The sequence below is a fragment of the Sceloporus occidentalis genome, unplaced genomic scaffold (genome assembly GCF_023333645.1).
Source record: "Sceloporus occidentalis isolate IW3139 unplaced genomic scaffold, rSceOcc1.0.p SCAF_13, whole genome shotgun sequence".
NCBI classification, from domain to species: Eukaryota; Metazoa; Chordata; class Lepidosauria; order Squamata; family Phrynosomatidae; genus Sceloporus; species Sceloporus occidentalis.
The window spans coordinates 17325582-17345397 of NW_028316993.1; the positions used below are offsets into that span (position 1 = coordinate 17325582).

General features: G+C 46.0%; 2 protein-coding genes and 1 long non-coding RNA gene across 5 annotated transcripts in view; 1 reads left to right on the top strand and 2 right to left on the bottom strand.

Moving 5' to 3' along the window:
• Positions 1–19816, top strand: part of LOC149305105 (uncharacterized) — a 36510-nt gene that overhangs the window by 1314 nt on the left and 15380 nt on the right. The window lies entirely within an intron of this gene.
• Positions 5064–9524, bottom strand: LOC149305106 (uncharacterized). 3 transcript variants are annotated; one of them, XM_089478384.1, is made up of 18 exons: positions 9364–9524; positions 9234–9280; positions 8949–9027; positions 8813–8868; positions 8664–8721; positions 8531–8568; positions 8256–8334; positions 8120–8175; positions 7972–8029; positions 7836–7873; positions 7547–7639; positions 7127–7231; positions 6825–6888; positions 6600–6733; positions 6356–6494; positions 6102–6262; positions 5869–5951; positions 5064–5764 (listed from the first exon to the last, which is right to left on the bottom strand). In XM_089478384.1, the coding sequence occupies exons 3-17, from the start codon at positions 8970–8972 to the stop codon at positions 5873–5875; spliced, it is 1182 nt and encodes a 393-aa protein (XP_089334510.1). In that variant the 5' UTR covers positions 8973–9027; positions 9234–9280; positions 9364–9524; the 3' UTR covers positions 5064–5764; positions 5869–5872. The 3 variants fall into 3 exon arrangements, with proteins under 3 accessions (XP_089334510.1, XP_089334511.1, XP_089334512.1); XM_089478385.1 differs by having other exon boundaries at positions 9234–9524; XM_089478386.1 differs by lacking the exons at positions 9234–9280; positions 9364–9524 and having other exon boundaries at positions 8949–9095.
• On the bottom strand, positions 9230–13742 carry LOC149305107 (uncharacterized). The gene is made up of 5 exons (XM_089478420.1): positions 12311–13742; positions 10357–10434; positions 10132–10244; positions 9847–9916; positions 9230–9280 (listed from the first exon to the last, which is right to left on the bottom strand). Exons 1-5 carry the CDS (start codon positions 12362–12364, stop codon positions 9230–9232), a joined length of 366 nt encoding a protein of 121 aa, XP_089334546.1. The 5' UTR covers positions 12365–13742.

Sequence of the window (19816 nt, forward strand, 5' to 3'; positions counted from 1 at the left end):
GCAGAGGAGAGGAGAGGACAGTCCTCTCCTCTCTTCTTGCCCTTCCCAGTAGGTCCTAGGGATAATGCAGTTTGACATCACTTATTTGCCATGGCTCCATCCTACAGAATCCCGGGATTTATAGTTTTGTGAGGCAGCAGCACTCTTTGGCAGAGAAGGCTGAAGACCTTGTGAAACTACAAATCTCAAGATTCTATAGGATATTGCTGCAGCGCTTGAAGTGGTGTTAAACTGCATTATTTCTACAGTGTAGATGCACCCTAATTAAACATGTAAAGATGCTTTATGCTTAAAGGATACTGACCCAATGCCAAAGGGTAGTCAAAGTGCATCGTGAGCTAATGAATGGGCTCTGTTGTGTGATTGTGAGTCTGTTGTGTTGAGACACCTTAAGTGTTGTTGTTGTTGTGTGCCTTCAAGTCATTCCTGACTTAATGGTGGCCCTAAAGATACTTGGAGACAGTGTAGTGTGGTGGTTTGAAACGTTGGACTATGATTCTGGAGATTGGGGTTCAAATCCTCACTTGGCCATGGAAACCCACTGGGCGCCCTACAGCAAGTCACTCTCTGTCAGCCTCAGAGCAAGTCAGTGGCAAACCTCCTCCGAATGCATCTTGCCAAGAAACCTCCTTGATAAGTTCGGTCAGAAATGCCTTGAAGGCACACAACAAGATAGTCTCTGGATTCCTTGAAGGCAATAAAAGGGCCCATCAATATAATAATGTATTATAGGGAGCGTGGGCAAGCTACACTCTCTCAGCCTCAGAGGAAGGCAAAGTTAAACCCCTTCTGAACAAATCTTCCAAGAACACCCAAATGACAGAGTTGTGTGAAGGAGGCCAGAAGTCGAAAACAACTTGAAGGCAGACAACAACAAGGCTTGGCAAGGTTTATCCCAAGGTTTGCCATGGGCTTCCTTTGAGGCTGAGAGAGTGGGATATGGAGGGTCAGTTCTGTAATGGTGAGTTTGGCATGGCACATCTTCTCTGCAAAGCTGGTGTGCCTTCACTTCTTTCTCTTTTCTCTTTTCTCCGTCCCCACAAGGCCCTGTCCCCCATCCACCTGTAGCCTCCGGCTTCACGCTCACCTTCTGCCCCACGCTCCCCTCCCTCCTCTGTTCACAACTTGGCATCCTCTGCCTGGCTCTCCATCACTCTTGCCGCCCGCCCATTCCTTCCTCCCGTTGCCATAGCAACCCACCTCTTTCCTGCATCCTTTTGGCCAAGCTTCCCAGTGGCTCTGGATTGTCTTTGGGTCCCTTAAGCCAACTAAATGAACCCCTCTACATACAAACACACACATACACACAACCCAAAGAAATCAACACTTTCAATAATAAATATACAGTGATACCGGTACAGTAATCATAACAGATATATCAATGCAATAATAATAATTAAAAAAATACAGAAAGGCAATACAAATAAAATAACAATTTGAAAATATGATAGTAATGTTGCTTCCAGCCTCTTCCTGGTCTTATTGCAAGTGCCATGTTTTGGGGGTTTAGGTGCCAACCTCTGTACAAAAAACATTTGGGGAGCTGGTTGCGGTCCAGGCCATCCTGATGGTAGAGGAAAGTTTTCCAGGCTGTCCTTCGGAGATGGGGACTCGTCTCCCTTCAATTCTCCCTTCCAACCCCTGCAGTTCTTGGCCTGTGTTGTGACTTCCCTAGCTAGGGGTGGCTGGTTCTCTTCTTAACCCTGCGTCCCCAACGCCAGTCCCTGGGTGCCAAGGGGTGCCAAGGGCAGGACAGAGGAGAACATCTGGAGAGGCCGAGGGCAGGAGATGGATAAGTGTCTGCCCCTGGCTCTGCGTCCTCCACTCTCCAGCACCAGAAATGGTTCTTCACCTGCTCTGCAAGCCAGGCCCATAGTAGCCCCCCCCCCTCAGACTGGAGCCTTAGTTGTTCTGCTCATTACCGCTCTTGTTATGAATGCTTTTGTGCATTTTGGCTGGGAGGATATGCAAAGGAAAACCCATCTCCTGGTGTCAGTACACACTGCTCCAAATATATTTGTCCCTCCGAATTTGCGGGTTTGGAACTCGCGGTTCCGATTAACCCGAGCTTGCTGTTTCCCCCACTCCCTTCCATCCCCTCCCTCCTGATTTCGCCCCCCAATGGGCCTGGTGTGGCCTTGGGGGCTGGAAGTGAGTCCGGGGGGGGGGGGGGGAGGCAGGCAGTCTGCATCCCATTGGAAACAGCCACGTTCCCACCTTGCTGTCTTGGAGGTGTATTCCATGTTGCCTCTCATTCTGTCACCCTGGGAATGGGACACAGATGGGAAACATCTCCCCCACCTCCATCTTTTCCATCCAAGGCAGTGAGGGACACAGATGGGAAGGAAGTGGGGAACCCACAATAATGATGATGATGATGATGATGATGATGATGATGATGATGATGATATTTTATTTATATCCCGCCTCTCCAATTGGATTGAGGCAGCTTACAGCAAGAGTAAAAAATGCAATACAGAATAAAATCCATCATCATCATCATTATCCCTTCCTCCCACACAACAATTTAATATTCCCAAATACAGTGCGCCCACGTCATATGTGGCTTTCAGCATACGCTGAAAGCTGCATAGGGAGGAAGGGGTGGCATGTCCCATTGGGGATTGATGGGGCATGCGCCTGTGGTGCGTGCGCACTGCCACACTGCTGCATACATGAGCCTCATTCATTTAAATGAGGTTCAAGCATACATGGAATTTGCTTTACGTGGGGGAGTCCTGAACGGATCCCCCACGTAAAGCAAGGGCGCACTGTAACAATAATAATAATAAAATGACATCCAATAAAAAAAGTGATAAAGCTACATGGGTGCGTTACAGAAGCGCCGATAGTGCGTGGTAGGGTTGCCTCGGTGCGTATTAGGGTTAGGAAGGGGGCGGCCCCTCACCCTAATACGGACCGAGTCTGTACAAAATGGCGGCACCCTATGTACACAGTGCCGCCATTACATCACAAACGCGCCGCCTCTAAACGAGGCGGTGTGGACGTGACGTCCTTGCGCTACGCGAGGGCGTTTAAAGCACCCTTTACATGGTGCAAGAAGGAGCTCCAAAACAGAGCTCCTTCTGGAGTGCGTCACTGGCGTAGCCTTCAGACGGCTGCACCAGCGGCGCAGAGGAGAAAGGGGCCAAGCGGCCCCTTTCTCCTCCTCCCTGCTGCCGCACGGTGTCCTTGGGGATTGAAGCCCCAAGGACACCCCTTTCCAGGCCGCGGGGAAGCGGCCTTTTGCCGCTTCCCTGCGGCCTGGAAAGTGGCGGATTGGGGCCTCAGCGGCTGCCACTCTAACCACTGAGGCCCCGATCCGGCGGGGTAAGGGGAGGGTGCAGGCCGCCCCAAACGGGCGGTCTGTAACCCACCATGGAGACACTGGGAGTCCATATTAGCAGGGACCATTTGGGCTAGTCCAATACGTGGGGGGGGGGGATTTCTACGGCGTGTCTTGTCAAATGAGCCAGGTTTTCTGTCAGCGGCATTCTAGCCATTGTCCAGCCAGCTTCTTGTTTCTGATTCTTTTCGTGTGCCATAATTTAAGGTTAGAAATGGACTGGAAAGGATGCTTAGGAGCAATTGTGTCAATAGCCCTGGTCAAATCAGTGTTCCAAGTGTGAACCAAGGCTTCGACAGAATCACTGGGGCTACCTACCATTAAACCCTCTAGGGCTTTCTGGAATCCTATTGGTTCCAGTAGCCTTCATGGGCAGACCATTTTAATAGGTCCTCCACCCCCGACTGGGCAAACAGTAGCCTTCAGTCCAGCCTTGACCAGGAAGCGATCCGTCCATGACAGTGGGGTGATATTAATTGCCTTGCCCACGGATACGCCTGTCCCATAGTGAAGACCATCTCGAGAGCATGACCTACACAATGTGTGGGCCCAGAGGCTAACTGGGATGGGCCCACGTCTGCCATGGATACCATGAACTCCTGAGCTGCACTTGCTAGCTTTGTCAAACTGGGCTCAAGTGGGATGTTGGAGTGGCCCGGGACTAACAGCCTAGGCGACTCTAACACCAACCCTGAGGCCAGTTGTGTCAGCTCGGTTAGGGAGTCTGCTGGACAACAAGGTGGACGGTCTGCCAACAGAATCCCCAAACTATCCTTAGGTACATACACTCAAAGTGATCTGTTTTCCGGACCAGGTATCCTGGGAAAAGTAAGGGCCCGAACAGACAGGCCAAAATAAAGCTGCTTCGGGTCACTTTGGAGGTATGCTGTTTAAATGATGCTTGTGTCCTAAGAGGTCGGAAGCCACGCTAAAGCCACACTCCGGTCCTAAGGCATCTTAAGAGGCTGGAAGCTGCACTCCAGTCCTTAGGATTGTAGTATGGCTTTAGCACAGCTTCCAGCCTCTTAGGAGACATGCATCATTTAAACAAAAAAGAAAAACAAACAGCTTCATTAATATACCATTTCAGACTGACCTAACAGTGTCTAAGTGGTTTACAACTGTAAGCTAATTGTCCACAACAATCTGGGGACTCATTTTAGCGACCGCCTCGGAAGAATTCAAGCCTGAGTTGAGCTTGAGCCCTTTTGCTGGTATTGAACTCACAACCTTATGGTTTTGAGTAAGTGGCTGCAGTACAGACATTAACCACTGTGCCACCAGAAGACCTCCAAAGTGACCTGAAGCAGTTTTATCTTGGCTTGTCTGTTTGGGTCCTAGGATTGTTTCTGTAGACCAAGGCCACTCCACCCCTCGCCCACTTCCCCTTAGCTGCCCACTGGCAGAATACCTGGCTGGGAGGGACTGTGCCCAGGTTATGACACTGTTGTCTCCCAGCCAGGTTTCTATAAAGCATCTTTCCTGCCATCCTCCCTCATCCCCCCCTCCATTGCTCCCTCTCACTGCCTTGGATGGAAAGGATGGGGGTGGGCGCACTGTATTTGGGAATATTAAGTTGTTGTGTGGGAGGAAGGAATAATAATAATAATAATAATAATAATAATAATAATAATAATAATAATGGATTTTATTCTGTATTGCATTTTTTACCCTTGCTGTAAGCTGCGTCAATCCAATTGGAGAGGCGGGATATAAATAAAATATCATCATCATCATCATTATTGTGGGTTCCCCACTTCCTTCCCATCTGTGTCCCTCACTGCCTTGGATGGAAAGGATGGAGGTGGGGGAGATGTTTCCCATCTGTGTCCCATTCCCAGGGTGACTGAATGAGAGGCAACATGGAATACACCCCCAAGACAGCAAGGTGGGAACGTGGCTGTTTCCAATGGGATGCAGACTGCCTGCCTCCCCCCACCCCCCCGGGCTCACTTCCAGCCCCCAAGGCCACACCAGGCTCATTGGGGGGTGAAATCAGGAGGGAGGGGATGGAAGGGAGTGGGGGAAACAGCAAGCTCGGGTTAATCGGAACCGTGAGTTCCAAACCCGCAAATTTGGAGGGATGACTATATTTGGAGCAGTGTGTACTGACACCAGGAGATGGGCTTTCCTTTCCATATCCTCCCAGCCAAAATGCTGGGAAGGAGGGGGGCTTGAATATCCCTTAATTTTCAAATATGTGGGGGGGGTGTGTCCCGGAACAGTTACTCCGCGAATTTGGAGGGACGACTGTATATCTGTGCATGTGATGCCATCTTTCTCCTCCCAGACCCAGCAGACAGTCCTTAGAGGGACGTTCAGGCGTTCTGGTGAACTTCTCCACTAGAGTTCTCTCTGGCAGTCTGGAAACCTGGATCTTCCCTTGAGATCATGGCATTCCTGGAAGCGATTGTTTGCCTGGAAAAGAAAAGAAGAAGTACTTGTTGGTTGTTTTGACTTGACCATCTTGCCTTTTGAACACTGTAATATTCCAAGTGGGCATTCTCCCCCCAAAAAATCACCTGATCAGCCACAGTATTCATCAAAAATCTCCTGCTGTAAGCCCCATCTCTTCTCCAGGATTTCAATAGCAGTAGCGGTCTCCCTGAAGAGAAAAGACAACAGTTGTCACATCACTAAGTCCTTAGCCTGACAGAAAAGCTTGTATGTTTATAATCCTATGTCTATCTTCATCAAGTAGAATGGAAACCACTGACCACTCTGTCCCCAGAAAGAAGGAAGAGACACATCTTACTTAATGGTCATGTGGCCCTCTGTCATCGTCTTGTTAGGTCTCAGGATTTGTGCCGACAGGAAATTTGAAAAAATGATATTGAATTCGGTGATCCAATTGTCTAGGCTTTCAGTTTCTTCTACGTTGGCCACGAGGAACGCAATAATTCTAATTGCCAATACCTGGGGAGAGAAAACCGCCCTGGGCTAAATCAAAGGAGAGAGAGCTCTTGATGCCCATCAGGACAAGGCCTTCTGAAGAAGAGATCTCCTTACCTTCATCTCAAGCTTTTTTGTTTCATCCACAAGAAAACCGTACGGCGGCCGACCTACGTATCGTATCAGGAGGTGTATTACATGTGTAAAGTCACACTCGGGTGACATAACCACGCACGAGAGTAATTCAAAACAAACCCTGCCAAGAGAAGAAATTCTTACTGAGCTTTCAAACCCAGAAAGGGGGAACTGAGGACCCCAGGGCTGTGTGTTGAGAAGAGGAGAAGAAAAACCAAGCATCTACCCTTGTCCTGTTTCAAGAACGTGTTCAAAAAACAGGTCCAGGTGATTTTCGGCTAAACCAGATGCGATAAGCATAGCCGCTTCAGGGTGAAAACTGCGGAAGCCATTACACATGTCGTGAAATCCTGTTTTCGTCTGTATGGGAAGAAGAAAAAGATTGTGGGGAGGAATTAGGTCTATGGCGCCCAGAAGATGCCATCCTGGTAGTCTTCTTCTGGTGCCTTACATGCAGTGGTGCAAATGGTGAACGCTGCCAAGTATTCAGGGTACATTCCTCTTCGTTGAGGCAGCTGTAGAAGAAGAACAGAGAGCTGACATTGCGAGTGATAGCACCAGATGTTTAATTATTTGTTGATTATCTAATGAAAGGCAAGGGCAGGAGGGAGCCCTGAGTTGGCAGGGATGGTTTCTCAACAGTCAGAGGAAAAACAAGACAAAGGGCACCTTTTGGGGGAACTCAGGGCACCCACCAGCAATAGCATCTAAAATAATGGTACTTTCAGCCCCTCCCAGTTGAGAAGCGTTTACCTTTCGCAATCAGACGAATTGTCATCAGAATCTAGGACTGTGTTTTCCATTGGACTTGGAGATGTCTCGTGATCAGCCATTGAGTCATTGTCTCCCAGTGGACGGCTGAAAAGGAGAGGCTTTGATTAATAAAAGGAGGAAGGTTACATTTCATAAACATTTCTCCACATACAGGGCTTCCTATTGAGGCTGAAGAAAGCTTGTGCTTCGCTCTCCAGAGACTAAACATGCAGCAATGGATACCAGCTTCTGGAAAAGAGATTCGACCTCAACATAAGGATGGACATTCTGACTGCAAGTGTGTTCACAATAACACATGCAGTCACACTAAGACAGACCTTTGAAAAACACTTCTAAAACTATGTTGCAAGCTTGGATGTACCGTCATCCAAGAAAACCGCCAGCTTTGATTTGAGTTACCTTTCGCAATCAGACGAATTATCCAAATTGTCATCAGAATCTAGGACTGTGTTTTCCACTGGACTAGCAGAGCCGTTGTCTCCCAGTGGAAGTCTGAAAAGGAGAGGCTTTGATTAATAAAAGGAGGAAGGTTACATTTCATAAACATTTCTACAAACCCAAGGCTGGAGAAAGCATGTGTTCTGCTCTCCAGAGACTAAGCATGCAGCAATTGATACTAGCTCCAGGGAATCACACTAAGACAGAACCTTTGAAAAACACTTCTAAAACCAGCTTTGATTTCAATTACCTCTCCAAGTCGGACGAATCCAATTCGACATCAGAATCCTATAAATAACAGGGAAAGAAGTTATTCAGTCCAAGCAACGGGATGACTTTTGCTTGGCCCTGACCTAATCACCGTTCCCAGAGAAGAGGCAGCAGACCTGTGAGATGTTTGCGCTGGAATCGCATGGCGTGTTCCCTGCTGATTCTGTCTGGGGCCTGTGAAGAGAAAAGGGACGACAGAAGTTCAGCCGGGGGAAAAGGCAGGTATCCCCCCCTGAAAGCCATTCTGTTCTGGTTTTAAATCACCTGTCTTCTATGGCCTGTGCCCTGTCTGTGGTTGCATTGCCTTCCAGTGGCAGACTCTAAGACAGAAAAAGGCAGTATGAGTTTAGACAGCTCTAATAAGAACCCGTGGTCTGTAAGCAAGCTCATGAATACTCACTGGGACTAATATCGTGTTTTCCATTGGACTGCGAGATCTGTCGTGATCAGCGGTTGAGTCATTGTCTCCCAGTGGAAGTCTGAAAAGGAGAGGCTTTGATTAATAAAAGGAGGAAGGTTACATTTCATAAACATTTCTACAAACCCAAGGCTGGAGAAAGCATGTGTTCTGCTCTCCAGAGACTAAGCATGCAGCAATTGATACTAGCTCCAGGGAATCACATTAAGACAGAACCTTTGAAAAACACTTCTAAAACCAGCTTTGATTTCAATTACCTCTCCAAGTCGGACGAATCCAATTCGACATCAGAATCCTATAAATAACAGGGAAAGAAGTTATTCAGTCCAAGCAAGGGGATGACTTTTGCTTGGCCCTGACCTAATCACCGTTCCCAGAGAAGGGGCAGACCTGTGAGATGTTTGCGCTGGAATCGCATGGCGTGTTCCCTGCTGATTCTGTCTGGGGCCTGTGAAGAGAAAAGGGACAACAGAAGTTCAGCCGGGGGGAAAGACAGGTATCCCCCCCCTGAAAGCCATTCTGTTCTGGTTTTAAATCACCTGTCTTCTATGGCCTGTGCCCTGTCTGTGGTTGCATTGCCTTCCAGTGGCAGACTCTAAGACAGAAAAAGGCAGTATGAGTTTAGACAGCTCTAATAAGAACCCGTGGTCTGTAAGCAAGCTCATGAATACTCACTGGGACTAATATCGTGTTTTCCATTGGACTGCGAGATCTGTCGTGATCAGCGGTTGAGTCATTGTCTCCCAGTGGAAGGCTGAAAAGGAGGGGCTTTGATTAATAAAAGGAGGAAGGTTACATTTCATAAACATTTCTCCACATACAGGGCTTCCTATTGAGCCTGGAGAAGACAGACCTTTGAAAAACACTTCTAAAAGTATGTTGCAAGCTTGGATGTAGCGCCATCCAAGAAAACATTCTGTTGTGGTTTTCAACATGCAAAGGTTGAATATACATAGCTACCTGTCTGAGTGACTGAGATCTTCATTGACTTCCAATGGCACAGAACTCTAAGAAGGAAACATAGAATGAATTTAGACATCCCTAACTATGTAAGAGGCTGTGGTCCTTCAGTATTCTCATTTGTACTTACTGGGTCAGAGGAAGACGGCTGTTCCACATTGAGAGATGCATCTCTCTCTGGAACACTGAAATCGGGAGATTTTGATTAATAAAATTAATAAAAGGAGGAAACATTACAGAAAACCTGTTCAAAATTCTTTAAAATGTCCTTCCCATAGGAAGTTAGGCAAAGTCACACTCAGCCATAAGTCAGAAAGGCACAAAACCAGAACGGCCAAAGAGGGCAGGGGAGGAAATAAATTAGCTTACATAGTAGAAGACCTATATTTCTTTTTGCTTTTCACAGAAGACTCTGCTTGCTTGTTTCGTGGAGTTTGCTCCCTGTTGCGATTCTTACGTTTCGTAAGGTACCTCCATCCGTCAGTGAGCCCTTGTCTCACTTTTTTCGACCACTGCAATGGAAAGAGAGAAATGAGAGAAACCCCCCCCTCGTCCACCACAATTGATTGCTTTCAGGGGGACTGTCCCCCCCAAAGGCTCAAAGAGAACATACTCCTGTAGGGTTGGTTTTCTTCTTGCCAGTCGGCCGGGATGGGCTAAGGCTGTCTCCTTTCTCCGGATAGCTGAAATGTAAGGAAATAGAACATGAAAGGCAAAAGGAGGTAGGAAAGAAAGAAAGAGAGGCAGGTCCCTGGCCATGATGCCAAGCTGTGACCTTCCCTCCTCCTTCTTACCTTTCTGGGAAGAAGACTGCCAGACTGGCAAGGAGAGGTCAGAGCTCTGGGCCCAGGCTCAGGCATCTGCAGCCCTGGAGACTCCACTGCAAGCAGGGCCTTACCTGGTTGCAGAGGCTTCTTCCTCCTTGCTTTTGTGAGAGGGTTCGGGGGGCTTCTTGGTTGGACCAGGATAAGTACACCAGGCAAAGAATTTTTGACCCCATTTCCCCGTCTTCTAGAACAGGGAAAGAAAACCTTGGAAGTCATCAGCCACGAAACCTGGATGCTTTCAGAGGGACTGTCCCCCCAAAAGGCTCAGACATTGGGCCGTTTGCAAGGAAACTTACGCCCTTAGACTGGACTTTCTCCTCGCAAATAGACTCAGAAGGGCTCTGGCCATTTCCCTGGGCCTTCTTCTTCAACCACTGCCAAGGAGAGGAAAAACAGCCAAGGAACTTGGGATGTCAGCCACACAGCCCCCAAGCCCCCCCCCTGCTTGCCCTCTCTCCCCCTCCTTCTCCCCCCCCTCCGGGACCCACTCACGCCAGGCATGGTGCCAAGTTAGCCTGGCCTCTGAGTCTGCTCAAACTCAGAAGGCCTGGCTATGAAATCATATTGGAAAGCTGGGAATCTCCAGGGAGATGGAATCCAGAGCAAGGAATATTCTATCTGGTTTATACCAGGCCCTGCTCCTCTGTTTTGGCCCTGTCTTGAAGGGCAGGTGGAGGAAGGGGTTCGTGATGCATGGTCCAAAACATATCGCAGAAATAAACCAGTTTGGGACCACTTTAACTATCTTGGCTCAATGCTAGGGAATCCTTTGACTTTTTAGGCCCCATACAGACAGGCCAAAATAAAGCTGCTTCGGGTCACTTTGGACGTATGCTGTTTAAATGATGCATGTGTCCTAAAAGTCCAGAAGCCGTCACGATCCAGTCCTAAGGACTGGAGCACAGCTTTGGAGCAGCTTCTGGACTCTTAGGACGCTTGCATCAGTTAAACAGCATATGTCCAAAGTGACCCGAAGCAGCTTTATTTTGGCAGTCTGTATGGGGCCTTAGTTTCTTCTTTGAGGTCTCTGCGAATCACAACAATGGGTTATTTATTGTGGCCCCAGAGCAATCTGACATGTCTCGCAAAACTGTAGTTCCTAGAATCCCTTAGCATTGAGCCAAGGCAGTTAAAGCCGTCTCAGATTGGATTATTTCTGCAATGTGTTTTGGACCCTAGGACTCTGGAGACCAAGGTTGGCATCCTGGCTCAGCCGTGAAAACCCACTGGGTGACTTTAGACAAGTCACACTCTCTCAGCTCAGAACATGGCAGTGGCAAATCTTCTCTCCAGAAACCTGGCAAGAAAACCCTGAGATAGGTTTGCCTTAGGGTCACCATAAGTCAGAAAGGACTTGGAGGCAAGCAAAAGCAACTACCAATGACATCTTAAGTATCTGAATTATTTGTAGGGTCTTTGCACTCCCCTTTGTCAGGCTGCAGCTAAGAGATTTGTGACTTTTCCCCAGGGCCTCACAGCAAAATCCATGAAGCAGGTGGGACCTGATCCTTCTGGGTTTTATTCTTCCAGCTGTTGGTGCTTTGGATCTCTCTGGGGCATCCCTTTCTTTGGCTGAGGTGGCCTTCACCTGGGAGAGTGATGCAACCAACCAACTGATTTTGGATTTAATTCCCCCCCCCCCCCCCAGTGGAATGGTGTTTTCTTCTTAACTTGGGGTGTGATGCTTTATTTTGGCCTGTAGCAGCCAGCAAAAACAGTTGCTTTTTACTGGATCTATGACTCTGATGTTAAAAATGAAACTCCTTTCTTAGGAACGACCAACATCCTGGCTACTGGCAAACCCATTTCTAAGATGGCAAGACACCCCGGGGCATGCTCTTTTCCAACATTTTCTTGTGTTGACAGCTGCTTGTAAAGAGTTGCCCCAGGGTTGGCAGCTCAGTGGCTTTCACACTTGCCTCCCTGACCTTATGGTTTCCCCATTAACACTTTGCTTGGTTTAGTTCAGGGAGAGCAGGCCCTCTGGGGAAGGCAAAGGAAAAAGAGGAGAAAGGTTTCAGAAAGCCAAACAGAGAATTAATTTTGAACAGGGGGACCCCCTCTGCTCAGGTATACCTGGTTGAATATTGGACCCTTTCACACTGTGCAGTTGTGATTCCAGTTTAGTGGCTAGGACTTCACCTTGTTGAGTCCTGGGATTTGTCGTTTGGGGAGGCACCAGAGCTCTTCGACTTCACAAAACAAACCTGTTTGCACATATATAAGGGCAAATGCCATTTCAAACCTTACCTCTACTGTGTCAAAACGAGCCAAGCAAGAAAACAGCATCAGAGTGGTTTTCATGAGCAAAATAGATATTTTATATAACTTTCTTTTTCAGAGAAAGGACCATACGTTAAAAAAAAGAGAGATTGAGAAAAGTTACAGAGGTTGGGGGAGATAGATAAACATGATACTTATAAATATACAGCATATACAACATAAATATGAATATAAAGTTATCTCCAGCAGGGTTGGGATTTTCTGCATACAATAATTCCTTGCATTATTTATTTCTTGGTTTTTAAAAATGGAGTGCCTGCATTAAACACAATTTTAAAGTAACAAGAACGGTTTGCCCACCTTGTAATATTTCTCTTAGTGTTAGGATCCAGGGCTGCAAGTTCCAATCTTATATTTTTACAAACTATAATTAAACGGAAAGGGATGCCATGACTGGAAATATGAGATGATTTAGTTTCAGTCCCTGAAAGCCAGCCAGGCTTCCTTCCTTCCTGGCATTAAAATACCCACCATGACTTTTTAAAGGTAGACTTTCGCTACTATCTGAAGCACCAAATCACTGTTTTGTATGCAACCAAAGAACTTAAGCCAGTCTCTCAAAGTGTGTTTTAAAAATTGTGAGGTGCCTACAAAGTTAACCCAAGTTGTTGTATAAACCATATTAAGGTCTATTTGATGGTGATGTGTTTTTAAAAGACTGATCTATCCAAGAATGTTAGGTTAGGGCCAAACCTGAGCTGTTTGCAATATCTTTATATGTTGCACCCGACCTTTGGAGCAGACCAATAGGTTACAGTCAGAAATGACTTGAAGTCACACAACAACAATAACAACAGCAAAAACGACAAGAGGTTGTGTATAAATGCCGTCCCATCATGGTGAAAAAGTAGAATGACTACACCTTGGGAAAAAACACCTTTAACAATCGAAGAAGGCACATCTTACATTTCGTCTCCTGGTTGTTTCTTTACAACCCATATGGTTTGACAGTGAACGTGAGCTGGGTTTTACTTATTTAATTTTGCCATAAGCTGCCTTGTGGGTCTCTTGGGATCAAACGTCAGGACGGAAATAAAATTCAATACATTTTAATTTCCTATTGTGGAGGTCTGTATTATCTTTTTTTACACCTTTGCACCGACCGAAAGAAAGGCTGGAGTGTCTTCCCTTCAAAGCGCGAAGGAAGAAATGCAGTGAACTGAAGAGAAGAGCCTCCCAAAAGAGTCAATAGTTTTGTTCTTTTAAAAAAGAGGTCTTTAAAAACAGCATGTAAAAAAAGAGTTCATCCCTGGCACTTGTGTAGGAAAAGGACCTGCCTTTTCTAGAAACCAGACAATCCTGGCGCAGCCTTTCAGCTTTTCCCCTTTTTCTACACCGCAAACTAGCCTTTCTTCTTCCGTCCGAAGGAAAGCCCAAAATAAAGCTCTCCGAACCCAGTTCTGACTTTCCGCTCCGTTCCTAAGATCTTTTTTGAGTCAGTCTGTTGCTCTCCTTGCAAAAATAAAAAAAGAGCAGCAAGAATAAATATTAAATATTCTCGTTATTAAAAAAAGGAGTCTTTTTTAAAATATAATACTATATGGTTCAAACGTTAAATCAGGGTAAAGACATTGGCTGCTCCAGGAGTCCATTCGGTGCGCTCTGTAAACATTCCTTTAGCTGAGAAATTTGGAAGAAAAATTAAAAAATAAAATAAAATACAGGTGTCAGATTCCAAGGCTTTGGAGGAAGACTCTTCTTCAAACCTAGGAATGAATACGAAGGAAGGCGAGGAAGAGAATTAAAACCCAACATTGTGGCTAAGCAATACCTACTCGCCCTCCCGCAACCTAACTCTGCCCTGAATTGAGAAAACCTTTCCAAAGAAAGATTGAGTCTTGACAGTTCCACTTTAATAAATTGCTAAATTGGACTCCAAGCCAAATTGCAGGTCTGGTTCTGGGGCGGTTTTTCAGAGAGGTCATTGGTAGACCTCTTGCCTTTTGCACTGGACACTACAAAATTCCTGCCATTTAAGTGCCCTTGTTTGCATACCTGAGATGAATTTCTCATGGTTCAGACCCATCACCACCAACACCACCAACCCATATACTGTCCAATATTTCACAGATTAAAACTGGGATTTATGTGGCCAAACAACATCAGAGTGTTGTCAAGAAGGCAGACATTTATGAAGTAGGTAGAGCCAAAGCTAGGAAAGGCTGCAGCAGTTTGCATTTACTTGAGCCAACTGGGAAGGGTAAGGTTTCACCCCTTCCTCTCATTTTTCCCATAGGTTATTTGAACGCAATCTACTTTGCAATTTGAACTCAGTTTGCAGCAACTGAAGTAAGCTGAGGACAAAGTGGAAGGAGGAGGGAGAAACTGGGACTCTTTAAAAGCATCTCAGAAAGTGGAGCGACAGAAGACTATTCCAGATTAACCCCCTGCCATCCCACTTTTATAAAGCAACTTGGTTTCTCTTGCCTCCTCTTGCTTCAATGGCTAAATAATGCATTCAAAATGCAAAAGTACTTTGCGCTCAATTAAATTATCAGAGAGAGGAGAGGAAGAGGGCAAAATCTTGCCCTTCTCAACAGCCTTAGGCAAAATCAACCTGCTGCAATCACTCCTAGTTTGCCCACTCTTCCTTATGTACAACTTTGGTCATCTTGACCACAGTCTGATGTTGCTTCACCACACATTTCCCAGTATTGATTTGTGAACCGCTGTTGTTGTTGTTGTTAAATGCCCCCCAGTCCTCTCCAACCCACAGTTTGCTAGAGGGTACGGTTTATGTCTTGCAATAAGGTAACCAAGGCCATTGATATAACCTCTTTAAAGTTTAAAAAGAAACCTCTGTAAAAGTGTGCATAATCCAAAGAGACGTTAAGCAATGGTTAAAACTGGAAAACTGCAGCAATGAAAAGTCTTCTTGTTGAGAAGAATATTGCAAGCGGTCCGGCTGTTGGGAAATTGTCTTTACTGTTTGTCTCAAAGGGACACAGAAAGGAACGATACAGAGTTTGACACAACTGGAAAATGCAAACACTTTCTTGATTGCTTTACTACTTGAGAGGTAATAAACTCATGAAAAATCACATTAAAAGTGGATAACAGACCCTTATCATGATGTGTTAACAACTTTGCATACTGCCATCATGTTCGCGTTAATTGTTTATAGCCAGTGTGAAGAATATAATTGTTGCTTTCCCCATCCAGTGTTGTCCTTATTCCACCTTTAACTATGTACAATGTGTGCATATACATACCTTCCAACTGTTCCCAATTTGATAGGGACAATCCCAATTAATCCTCTGCCATCCCACTTTTCCAGCTGCTTTTAAAACGCCCCGCTTTCTCTTTCTTCCTCCCACTTTCTTCTTTTGCCTTCAGCTGACTTCAGTTGCTGCAAAGTGAGGTGAAAGGGCAAAAGCCGCTTGCACTCCATTAACTTATCAGGGAAGAAAGGAGAGGCAGAGTCTTATTCTTCCCAGGAGGCTCAGGCAAAAGCAAACTGCTGCAGCCTCTCCTTGCTTGTCTGTTCATCCTTATAGATAACTTCGGCCATATATGACAGGCTTGGATGGATGCATGTTTCCGTTTTCACCCGTGAAATGTTGGAAGGTATTCCTAAAATGCAAGTCCCTTAAGCTGCAAGATTGTGCTCTGAGGCTGTAAGCCACCGAAAAGTTGTGCAAAAGTAAACCAGTGTTTGTCTTAAAAGGTGCGCAAGGATCTTTTGTTGGTTTGCCCTTGGAAGGCTGTTCCAGGCCTTGGGCGGCACGATTCAAAAGTCCATATCTTGAGGACAAGACAAAGCAAGGACCCAAGGACAGAACAAAATGCTCTGGCAGAGGTTTATATTGGGGCATTGGGGTTGCTCAGGGAGTCTAGTCCCAGGGAGCTTATAAGGCTTTAACCATCATGTTTTGTCGCTGCTGTCGTTGTATGCCTTCAAGTCCTTTCTGACTTAGGGTGACCATAAGATGAACCTATCATAAGGTTTTCTTAGCAAGGTTTGTTCAGAAGTGGTTTGCTTTTCTCTTCTTCTTTGGCTGAGAGAGTGTGACTTGCCTAAGGTCTCCCAATGGGCTTCCTTGGCCAAGCTGGGAATCGAACCCAGGTCTGTGCGAGCGTTTAATTCTGTAATTAATTCACTTTGCCAAGCGCCGGGTGTTGAGTTTCTCCCCAAAAACCCTCCTGAAAATTTAATGCTAACCTTTCTGGGTCCTTAATCCCTCTGTGGAACTGAAGGTCAGCGGGACCCCCTTCCTTTCGAACAAGATTCCCTGGAAATGTTCCCGCCAAGCTCTAAAGGGCAAAGAACAAACGCAGACACAAGCCGGTCGGAGGAAAGCTGGGTCTCACCAGTTTGAAAACAGGACGCCGGAAACAGCAGGCGCTCGCCATCCCCCATTAAAAGTCCAGGTTCAGCGCAGGTAGCAAATATAAACCTTCCATATTCTAGTTCTCTCCATAAGAATATTTCCAACCATGAGCAATCAGCAGCTTTTGGGGGGGGGGGGGAATTCAAGACTAACTGCATCATGCTTCTCAGTTCACTTTGGTGTGGTCCAACTAACTTAAGTGCATTTGGAAAGCACCAAAGCAGGAAAGTTAAAATGCACACGAGGAACACCAAAGCAATTGCTACAAAGGGAAAGGCTTCTTGGAACAAAATAGGAGAGAGACAGACAGACAGAGAAATCCGTACATTTCTACACATTTGGATGTACAATATTTAGAGCTTGGATGCACTATATTGCTTTGGACTGCAATTCTCACAATTGCATTCAGTCCATTCCTTGGAAACTTTAAAATGGAAATAACTTTCTGGATGGCTTTGAAATTAGTGATACATATCTAACAGTGAGACCAGGTTTTAAAAAACCCTGTGGTTCTAGGTGGATTCCCAGAGTTTCAATGCCATCGATTGGCTGCATTTATATGTTTATAAGGCAGTCAAGTTTTAAAGCATCTCATCCATTACGGCCTCTCCATGACAGATTTAAGGCTGTATCTGCACTATAGAAATAATCCAGGTTGACACCACTTCATCTGCCATGGCTCAATGCTTTAGATTTCTGGAAATTGCATTCTGTGAGATATTTAGCCTTCTCTGTCGGAGAGGTCTGGTGCCATGACAAACTACAGAATGCCATAGCATTGAACCAAGGCAGTTATTATTCCAATGATACGGATTATTTCTGCATCCCTACAGGACATTTAAATTCTCGGAAACAGCCAAAACTTCAGTTCTTGGTGGAATGGGGGTTGAAGGAAGAAGGGAGCATCTGCGAAAGACAATCTGAGCCCTGATTGCCCTCATTATTTGGAGACGTGTGGAACATGCATCATGATCCGTGGCAAGAAATAAGGCGTAATTGCAGCAAGGAACTTGGTGGGAGGCAGAAGCCAAGGGAAGAAGAGTGCAGGGCAAGGCAGTTCACCAAGCGAGGTGCAGAGTGCTTGCACTGCAGGAAGAATGACGTTTTGGCAACACTTTAGGTGCCATGGATGGATCTACGGCATCCTGGGACCTCCTCTCCTTTGGGCATCAGTTTAAAGTGAATGGAGAACTGGGTTATATTAGAGGAAGGTTGGGATGCGGGCACCCAAGTGGTCTTGGGTGAACTTTTAACTAACTCATTGGAGGAGAACGTTGCAAAGAGCAAAAAGAGAAAGAAAGCAGCAGCTGGACAGCTTGCGTCAGCCTCCCCAATTGCGCACACACTTTGGCGCATGGCATCATTAATCAGATGTGGGGAATCAGTGGAAACCTGAGCTCAGAGCAGATGTGGGCAATGGCTGCCTGCTTTTCCATGGCTTCCAGAAAGGGATTTCTTTGCAAATGCGGCATCTTCTTCACCCAACTGCCTAGCCAAGGATGGCTAACTATGATCCAAATGGTAGCAGATCACCTTCAAGGCACATGCATACCTTCCAAGGTCTTTCGATTTGGCAAGGAAATGCCCTCCATGCTCCCTGGAGTGCATTTGGGGACATTCTGGAGCAAAACCCCAAAACAAAACAATACCAAAGAGGGCTCCAAAATATTTTTGACCCGTAGGGCATCCAGGGAGGCATTCTTTGCCTGCTCCAGTTCCTGGATATTTTATGAACGTAGCCCATAGGGACAGCGGAGGCTCTGGTCTTGTTTGAATGGGTTCCTCCAGGACTTCTAAAATAGTCTGAAGACCTTCAGCGAACATCCCTCCTCTGCTGGGTTTCTGAAGCAGGTCCCTGCCCTTTCAGCCAAATCTTTTCACCTTTTCCCTTAAATGACCATTATACATGAAACCTCAACTCTCAGGCCCACAGAAGGAAGCGCATCGCATGACGTCTCGATGGAAAGCCTGAGTAAACATGCACGGGATGTAAATTTCACCAATCTGCCAAATTGTGCAATTTCATAAACTCACTAAATTACACATTATGCACGCTGTTAACGTAGCAGAACACATTTAGGTCTGGAAAAGAAAGCACGTTTTGCATATAATCCAGTTCCCCCTCTTTAAAAAAAGTTTGGGAATGGATGTGTTTTGCTTTGCCTTTGGCTTCGCGGCGGGTTCAACATTTGCAGAAATCAGTCTGCAAAAGGATCTTGTCACACCTTTGAGACTCACTGAAAGAAAGAAGTTGGTAGCATGAGCATTAATAGAGGTGCTAACGTCTTCCTTTCGTTCAGCCTCAAAGGTGCTACAAGATCCTTTTGCAGACTGATTTTCCAGACTAACATGGTTATATCTTTATAGCACACTCCGAAGGTATGCAGTTTGCATATATCCCATCTCCCTTTTCTGTCTCCTTCCTTTTACAAAAGTGTGGGAATAAATGGTTCCCCATGACCATGGCTGCAACATTTTCAGAAGTGTCTTATCTCTAGCTCCGGCAGAGAAGTGGACAAAGGACAAAGGCCTCTATGCAAAAACGAAATCTTTGCATGAAGTCCGAATGGGCGAGGAGTATTTTGCATCGTTAACAATCTTCCCAGCCCCAGACAAACTTTCCCACAAACTCTGAGCATCTCACAGCTGGACAGTGAAGAAAGCTGACGAAAAGAAAATCAACTCATTTCAAACATGGTCCTGGCAAAGAATTCTACCAATACCTGCTAAAAAGACAAATAAATAGATCCCAGAGCAGATCAGGCCTGAATTCTCCCAAGAAATGAAGACGGCTAAATTGAACCTGTCATACTTTGGACATATCACAAAATGGCGTGACTCACTGGTTATAACAAAGGGTAAAATGGAAAGTGGTAGGAAAAGAATAAGAGCACAGTAGAGATGTCTGGGAATCCTAGGGGTGCATCTGCAGCATGCAGTTTGACCCCACTTTAAGTGCTGTAGCTCCATCCTATGGAATATGAATTTTGTATTTTCACAAAGTCTTTGGTCTTCTCTGACAAAGCATTGCTGGTGCCTTACAAAAACTACCAATCTCTGGATTTTTTAGGATGGAGCCATGGCAGTTAAATTGGTGTCAAACTATAATCTCTAGAGTGTAGATGTTCCCCCTGAGTTTGCA

Bases quoted from the DNA above. Each gene is read 5' to 3' on its own strand.
- LOC149305106 (XM_089478384.1), bottom strand. From the start codon at position 8,972: ATGGAAAACACGATATTAGTCCCA. The intron at 8,030-8,119 runs GTGATTTAAAAC...TTCTCTTCACAG, and splicing joins GCACAGGCCATAGAAGACAG to GCCCCAGACAGAATCAGCAG. The intron at 6,495-6,599 runs GTAGATGCTTGG...TTCTCTTGGCAG, and splicing joins GTTCTTGAAACAGGACAAGG to GGTTTGTTTTGAATTACTCT.
- LOC149305107 (XM_089478420.1), bottom strand. From the start codon at position 12,364: ATGAAAACCACTCTGATGCTGTTTTCTTGCTTGGCTCGTTTTGACACA. The intron at 10,435-12,310 runs GTAAGGTTTGAA...TCTCCTTGGCAG, and splicing joins CTCGTTTTGACACAGTAGAG to TGGTTGAAGAAGAAGGCCCA. The intron at 9,281-9,846 runs GTATGTTCTCTT...TTTCCTTCTTAG, and splicing joins AGAAAACCAACCCTACAGGA to AGTTCTGTGCCATTGGAAGT.